Source organism: Mesocricetus auratus, unplaced genomic scaffold (genome assembly GCF_017639785.1).
Source record: "Mesocricetus auratus isolate SY011 unplaced genomic scaffold, BCM_Maur_2.0 Super-Scaffold_100676, whole genome shotgun sequence".
NCBI classification, from domain to species: domain Eukaryota; kingdom Metazoa; phylum Chordata; class Mammalia; order Rodentia; family Cricetidae; genus Mesocricetus; species Mesocricetus auratus.
In genome coordinates, this window is record NW_024429266.1 from 2,207,402 (window position 1) to 2,215,042 (window position 7,641).

Below are 7,641 nucleotides of genomic sequence, written 5' to 3' on the forward strand. Positions count from 1 at the left end.
GGGGGACTGTATATTTTGAGTCATCTCATGAGCCCCGACTGTGGAGATATCCCAGGTCTCCAGCCCGGCGGCCAGGTGGCAGAAGTCGGGAGTGAGGGTGGGCCACCAGGTACCCGGCGCGTGGTAGCCTGAGAGAGACCAGACCACCTCCCCCGTCTGGGAGAACACCTGCCAAGTTAAGAGCTGCGGGGTGTGAGGGCTCCCCTCTACTCGCACAAGGCACAGTAAAACAATTAAACAACCCGGGAGAGTCTTATCTTTAGAGGGTTTTGGGTGCGATGGGCTGTCCATGTTCCTTGCGGCTGAGGGTCGTCTGATCGGACTGGCTTGACGTGGCTCGCGTGGATCCAAGCGGCAATCCCGTCAACCTTTACCGCGGTAGGGGTGGTCAACAGAACCAAATATGGTCCCTTCCAGCGAGGTTCGAGGTTTTTGGTCTGATGGCGTCTGACCCAGACAGCGTCTCCGATCTGATACGGATGAGGCACGACCGGATTGTCTCTCTGGTCCCGGTACGCCTGGGCTAGAGGTTCCCACACCTCCTTCTGGACCAGCTGGAGGGCCTGTAGATGGGCTTGTAGAGAAGGGGTATTAGCATAGTCAGAAACATCGGGGCCTAAGAAATTAATAATGGGCACCGGGGCCCCAAACAGGATCTCAAATGGGGTTAACCCATGTGGTCCGGGCGTGTTCCTAGCCCGATACAGGGCAAGTGGTAGCAGGAGGACCCAGTCTCTAGTGCCAGTTGCAAGCGTTAATTTGGTTAAGGTCTCCTTAATTGTTCTGTTCATTCTCTCTACCTGTCCTGAGCTCTGGGGTCTGTATGCACAATGTAATTTCCAATCGATCCCCAACAAGGTGGCCACTGTTCTGCTTACCTGGGAGATGAAGGCGGGACCATTATCTGACCCTACTACCTGGGGCATCCCGTATCGGGGGAAGATTTCTTCCAATAGCTTCTTGGCCACCACAGCGGCAGTCTCGTGCCTTGTCGGGAATGCTTCCGGCCATCCTGAAAAGGTATCTACAAAAACCAGTAGATATTTATATCCATACTTGCCCGGTTTTATTTCAGTAAAGTCTACTTCCCAGTGAGTGCCGGGCCTGTGACCTCTGGTTCTTATACCCGGAGGCAGCTTGATTTTAGAAGCATTCACTCTGGCGCAGGCGTCACAACGTTCGGTGATTTCTTTGAGAAGATCGTTCTTCTGTAGAAAGAAGTAGACCTCTTCTTCCCGTTCCAGAAGCTTTTTCATTTTCTGGTAGCTGAGATGTGTGAGGCGATGCAGCCAGGAGATCAAATGGCGGCCCATTTCGTAGGGCAACACTACCTTTCCTTGGTACACCCATTTCCCAGTTTTTAGATCTTCCCGTGCTCCCAGGGAGTGCAGAGCCTTGACATCTTGTTCCGTGTATTCCCATCGGGAGTCACCATGATGAGGTCTAGAGTCAACCGATAGGACTTCGACCCGTTTTTCCTCAGTGGCGGCCGCCCTCGCCGCCCAGTCAGCCATCCTGTTGCCTCTTGCAACTGGAGTGTCCCCTTTCTGGTGCCCTGGGCAATGGATGATGCTGAGAGCTCGCGGCAGATGAATGGCCTGTAGCAAGGCTAGTATTTCTTTTTTATTTTTAATCTCTTTTCCCTCCGAAGTAAGTAAACCTCTCCTTCTGTATATTTCGCCATGGATGTGGGCCGTGGCGAAGGCATATCTGCTGTCGGTATACACCGTCAATCTCCTTCCCTCCGCCAGTCTTAGAGCCTGGGTCAGAGCTACGAGCTCCGCTTTCTGAGCGGAGGTTCCTGCAGGTAGAGCTTGGGACCATATTACCTGATCTTCCGTGGTCACCGCCGCACCGGCCCGCCGCTCTCCGTGTTCCATGAAGCTGCTCCCGTCCGTGTACCAGACGTGTTCAGGGTTGGGGAGGGGCAAGTCTGAGAGGTCTGGGCGAGTGCCATGTACCTCGGCCAGGATCTGCTGACAATCATGGTGTTCGGGGGTGCCAGGGAGAGGTAGGAGGGTGGCTGGATTTAAGGCCACCGGGGCCCCATACCGGATTCGGTCGGTATCTAATAGTAAGGTGTGGTAATGAGTCATTCTCGCATTGGTGAGCCACCTGTCCGGAGGTTGTCGGATGATTGCTTCAACAGCATGCGGGGCCAGAACGGTAAGGGGTTGACCCATGGTCAGTTTGCCAGAATCTTTAACCAGAATTGCTATCGCCGCTACCATCCGGAGGCAGGGTGGCCATCCTGCGGCCACTGAGTCCAGTTTCTTGGATAAATAGGCCACCGGTCTCCTCCATGGTCCCAGCTTCTGGGTTAACACCCCCTTCGCGTAGCCCTGTCTTTCGTCAACGTATAACTCGAAGGGCTTCAGCAAGTCGGGCAGTCCCAGGGCCGGGGAGTGTAGGAGGGCCTGTTTGATATTCTCAAAGGCCTGCTGCTGATCCGTTCCCCAGTTATAGGGGATGCCGGTCCGCGTGAGGGGATAGAGGGGAGCGGCCAACTCAGCGAAACCCGGGATCCAGAGGCGGCAGAAGCCTGCGGTTCCCAGGAATTCCCGTAATTGACGGGGGGTTCTTGGGGCGGGAATGTTCAGAATGGTTCGCTTTCTGGCCTCAGTTAGCCACCTCTGCCCTTCCCTTATTTTGTAGCCCAGATAGGTCACTTGTTTTAAACAGAGCTGGGCTTTCTTGGCCGATGCCCGGTACCCCAGACTCCCCAAGACCTGGAGTAGGGTCTCGGTGCCCCGGCGACAGTCTTCCTCTGACGTAGCCGCCAGCAGCAAATCATCTACGTACTGGAGCAGAATCAGAGAGGGTGCTGGACCCGAAAAACGGCCAGATCCCGGTGTAGTGCCTCGTCAAAGAGAGTGGGGCTGTTTTTAAACCCTTGGGGTAGCCTTGTCCAGGTCAGCTGACCGGAGATTCCCCGAGCTGGGTCTCTCCATTCAAAGGCAAATAACAACTGGCTGTTGGGGTGTAGCCTCAAGCAAAAGAAGGCATCCTTGAGGTCCAGGACCGTATACCAGACGTGGGTAGGCGATAGCCCACTAAGGAGGTTGTAGGGGTTGGGCACTGTGGGGTGTAGATCTTCAACCCGTTTATTAACCTCTCGGAGGTCCTGGACTGGTCTGTAGTCCCCCGTTCCTGGTTTTCTGACGGGTAATAGAGGGGTGTTCCAGGGGGACTTACAGGGTACGAGGATCCCTTGATCCAACAGTCTATTGATGTGAGGAGTTATGCCTTCTCTGGCTTCCTTGGACATTGGGTACTGCTTTACGGCGATTGGGATGGCGTTCGCTTTCAGGGACACAATTATGGGTGGCTGGCTATCGGCGAGACCCATGCCCCGGTCTCTGCCCATGCTTGGGGGTACTTGAGTAGCCATCCCTCCATATCGGTTGGGGCCTTTTTGCTTCGTTCATGTAGTCTATACTCATCTTCTATGGACAAGGTGAGCACATGCAACGGCCTTCCCGACGGGTCAGTGATGCTGACCCCAGTCTTATCAAAATGTATCTGAGCCTTTAGTTTAGTTAATAAGTCCCTACCCAGCAATGGGTATGGACAGTCTGGGACATGGAGGAAGGAGTGGGTTACCTTGCCAGTCGCTAGTTGCACTTGCCGGTCGGTGGTCCAGCGGTAGGTCTTTCCTCCTGTGGCTCCCTGGACCCAGGCCGTGCGGCCGCTCAACGTGCCAGGAGACCTGGTCAAAACGGAGTGCTGTGCCCCTGTATCCACCAGGAAGGTGACGGGGTGCCCCCTACGTGTAGGGTTAGCCGCGGCTCAGGGGGAGCTCCTGGCCTCGACTCCCCTAGTCTTCTAGGTTTAGGAGAGAAGCTGAGGCCTGGGGTCTTGTATTTCTGTTCCGACTTTGCTTCTTTGGGCACTCCCGAGCCCAGTGGCCCCGTTCTTTGCAGTAGGCACACTGATCTTTATCTACCCTGGGTCCTCTTCGATCTCCTCCTTGTCTATCCTGCCGCTGTCTCTGTCCTGACACTACAGTGGCCATCAACCGTGAAAGCTCCCTCTGTCTCCTTTTATCCCTGGCATTTTCTCTCTCTTCCATTTCCTTTCGCTGCCTTTCCTCCCTCTCAATGTTTTCTCTCCTCCAACGCTCTTCTCTCTCTTCCTGGCTCTCTCTATTATTGAATACCTTCTCTGCCTCCTTTAGCAAATCAGGGACCGTATACCCCTGTAAATTGTCCAGCCTCTGTAACTTATTACGGATATCTGGGGCGGACTGCCAGATAAACGCCATGGCAAGACCAGTGGCTTGTCCTGGGTCCTCCGGATCGTAAGGCGTATACATGCGGTATGCCTCCTTCAATCTCTCAAGGAACGCGGCGGGCGTTTCCTCTGCTCGCTGCAAAACCTGTTTTACCTGAGCCAAATTGGTGGGGCGCCGAGCTGCCCCCCGGAGACCTGCTATGAGCAACTGGCGGTAGAGACGAAGATGAGTCCTACCTGCCTCAGTACTAAAATCCCATTCCGGCCTGGTTAAGGGAAAGGCTGCATCGATCTCATTAGGGAGCTGGGTAGGCTGTCCGTCCGCTCCCCTCACATTCTTCCGCGCCTCGAGGAGGACCCGCTGCTTCTCCTCAGTAGTCAGTAGCACCTGTAAAAGCTGTTGGCAATCGTCCCAGGTGGGTTGATGAGTCACTAGGACTGATTCTAAAAGGGAGATCAATTGCAAGGGATCTTTAGAAAAAGGAGGATTATTGTTTTTCCAATTATAGAGATCGGAGGCGGAGAACGGCCAGTACTGCAGCTGGCCGTCCGGGCCGGTACGCAGAGGCATGGCGGTGGAGTCCGCAGGGGCCTGTTCCCGCCGCCCCCTGAGCCGGCTTGCCACAGGTGAGGGGGCTGCCTCATCAGTCGCAGCGGGGCGTTCGGCAGGCATGGCCTCTGCTTCATTAGCCGCCTCGTGGGGTGCCTCTTGATATGGAGGCGGCTCAGACAGGAGATCCATAAGTAGAGTCTCTTCCCCTGCAGGCAGGACCTTAGGTTTGGGGAGGGGGGGCGCCTTAGGAGAGGCTTGCACAAGAGCTGGGTATAGGGCGGATCGGGAGCGGGTAGGGGCTGGGAGTGGAGTCAGGGGAGGAGGGAGAGAGGGTGCGGATGGTTTGGCAGACTTGGGGGAGGGAGGGACCACTCCAGAGAGAAACGGCTTGACCCATGCAGGCGGTTTCTGAACCAGAGCTTCCCAGGTGATGATGTAGTCCACCTGGTCAGGGTGTCCATGTGGCCCCGAGTCCATGACTTTTTCTTTTACCTGCCTAATGATGTCTAGGCTAAATGTGCCATCCCGCGGCCACCCGACGTCAAAGGTGGGCCATTCGGAGGCACAGAAAGCTACCCATTTCTTTTTGTGCACTTCAGCGGACTGGTTATGCGCATATTCCTGAATTTCTTTCCAGTGTTCGAGACTGAGGGACAAAGGGGTGGTAATTGCTTGTCCCATTTCTTCCGAAAGGATGAAGACACAAATACCAGTTACAAGAAACAAACACAGAGACAGACAAAGAAGTCGCGCGGCGCGGCTTCGGCGCAAGACCGAAAGCAAACTCTCAGATGGGAGGGCAACCTGCCTCTCTCCCTCCCTCAGTAGGGCTGAAAATCCCTCCCCTTGAGGGACGGCTCCAAACAGGACGGAAAAATGCCTGGGCATAGACCGTGAGAGCCAAAAATCAGACGCTCCTGGGACGTCTCCCGGAGCCTCAGGGGGGGGTTTACGAACCCGTCGTCCCCCCCCTACTGCCAATTACAGATGTACACAGCTGAGTACTACGGACGCAGGCGCGGTTTCAGAGACACATACGATCGGGCAGGCAGACACTGGAGGACACAAGACACCAGACAAACAGCGGATCCGCACAGTCAGCTTACCTCCCAGTGGTGGGTCGGTGGTCCCTGGGCGGGGGTCTTCATCCCGGACGAGCCCCCAAATGAAAGACCCCCGTACTAGGGATACTTTCAATCTGAGAGACCCCCCCAAGGACCAGCGAGGCCACACGTATGGATGCAATCAGCAAGAGGTTTTATTGATCACACATACGGGTACCCGGGCGTCTTGGTCTCGGGAACCAAGCGCGCCCAGATGGGGAACGGGGGTGCCTTATATAGCGAAAAGCGTGGGTACAAAAGCGGATGCATGGTCACAGGATTTTCGTTGGTCAAATTTAATGGGGCGAGAGATTTAGACTGGGGCCACCTGGCTTGAATACAAGGAAGTCGCAGGAGGTTGACTTAGCTTTCATCTCGGGCACATTGTGGATGGGAAACTCCCCGGTGTTAACTCCCCAGTTCTGGATGGCCGACCACTAATATCCTGTTTGTCAAGCCCTCGAGGCGCCAGGGGCCCTCGACCTTAGCGTGAACTCAGACAGTTCCTGGTGGGCTATGTCGGTAGGGGGCCAGGGGCCCTCGACCTTAGCGTGAACTCAGACAGCTCCTGTTGGGCTATGTCGGGAGGGGGTCTTTCACTATAATCCCAGCACTCCAGAGGCCGATGGAGGAGGAATGTGAATTCAAGGCCAACCCCAAAGAATGGTGAAGTTGATACGTATCAGACTCAAGGGACATAGATACGTACTGGAGGTCGGTGTAGAGGCCTGTGATACGGACACATGCTTAAGGTCGGTGTAGACCTGTCTAATCCATGTTCTCTTGACGTGGCAAAATCTCTCCGAGTACTTGGACACAAGGTGTCAGTCAGCACAGCTCCTAGCTCGATTAACTCTCCAGGAAACCAATGAGGAAGAAGAGAGAGACAAGCAGTATAGCCGCAGGTCTCTACTGTGTTAGGCATTCTGCCTGCTGGAAAGTGCTGGGGTTTTTTAAATGCTGTAATAGAAGCTCAAAGGGGTACTCAAAAATGATATTAAGACAAAGTGCAAAACCATAGGAAAGCTATAAAATTTGTCCAGTGGGATCACAGCAAGTAAGAGAGAGTTTACACAAACTACCTACATGGCAATAAACTGCTAATGCGATTATGAATAATGGGTAAGGCTTGTGTGTTTGTTTCAGGCCTAATTGGAGTCACGCATCTCAGACTATTAATAATAGAAAGCTCTTCCTTCAACTACATGTCTGATCACTCACATGTAGCATGTACCTGCTCGGCCTCATGCAGAATCCAAGCAACTTCTCAATAGTGTGTGCGTGAACAGTTTTCCAGTTCGCCACTTCTTAGAGCGGGTGGCTTATGTGTTTGTGTCTGTTAACCAGCCGTCAGGTGTTAGTTCACCCTCAGCCTTAAGAAGAAAGCAGGATTTCGCATAAAGACAAAAGGGTGTCTCACCAAGCCAAAAGGCCACAGCAACCACGACAACCTAAGGTGTACGCACTAGGAGCTGAATCTGTGCCTCATACTTAGTTATTTTACCAGGATAAATTTGTTTGTTTGTTTGCCCTGCTGGGGTTGGAACTCAGGGCCTTGTCTTGCTGGGTGACCACAGTATCAGTGCATACATTTTTAAGCTTTCTGATAAATCCTGCTTCACCACCCTCCCTGTATACATCTTGTACATGAAATCCCAGAACTTGGGGGTGAGGGGTAACCGGGGAGCCAATCAGTTCATTCGTGGGCCAGCCTAGCCTCAAAAACCAAAGGTGGAGAACAGTTGAGGAAAG

The 7,641-nt window shown here is 53.9% G+C and overlaps 1 protein-coding gene across 1 annotated transcript; it reads right to left on the bottom strand.

Moving 5' to 3' along the window:
- Positions 1–434: 434 nt before the first annotated feature.
- LOC121136748 lies at positions 435–5,674 on the bottom strand. The gene is given in 6 exon segments (XM_040737793.1): positions 435–574; positions 879–2,818; positions 2,821–3,354; positions 3,357–3,767; positions 3,770–3,799; positions 3,802–5,674. Coding segments are annotated over 6 exon segments (4,839 nt in total). The 3' UTR covers positions 435–523.
- Positions 5,675–7,641: the final 1,967 nt, after the last annotated feature.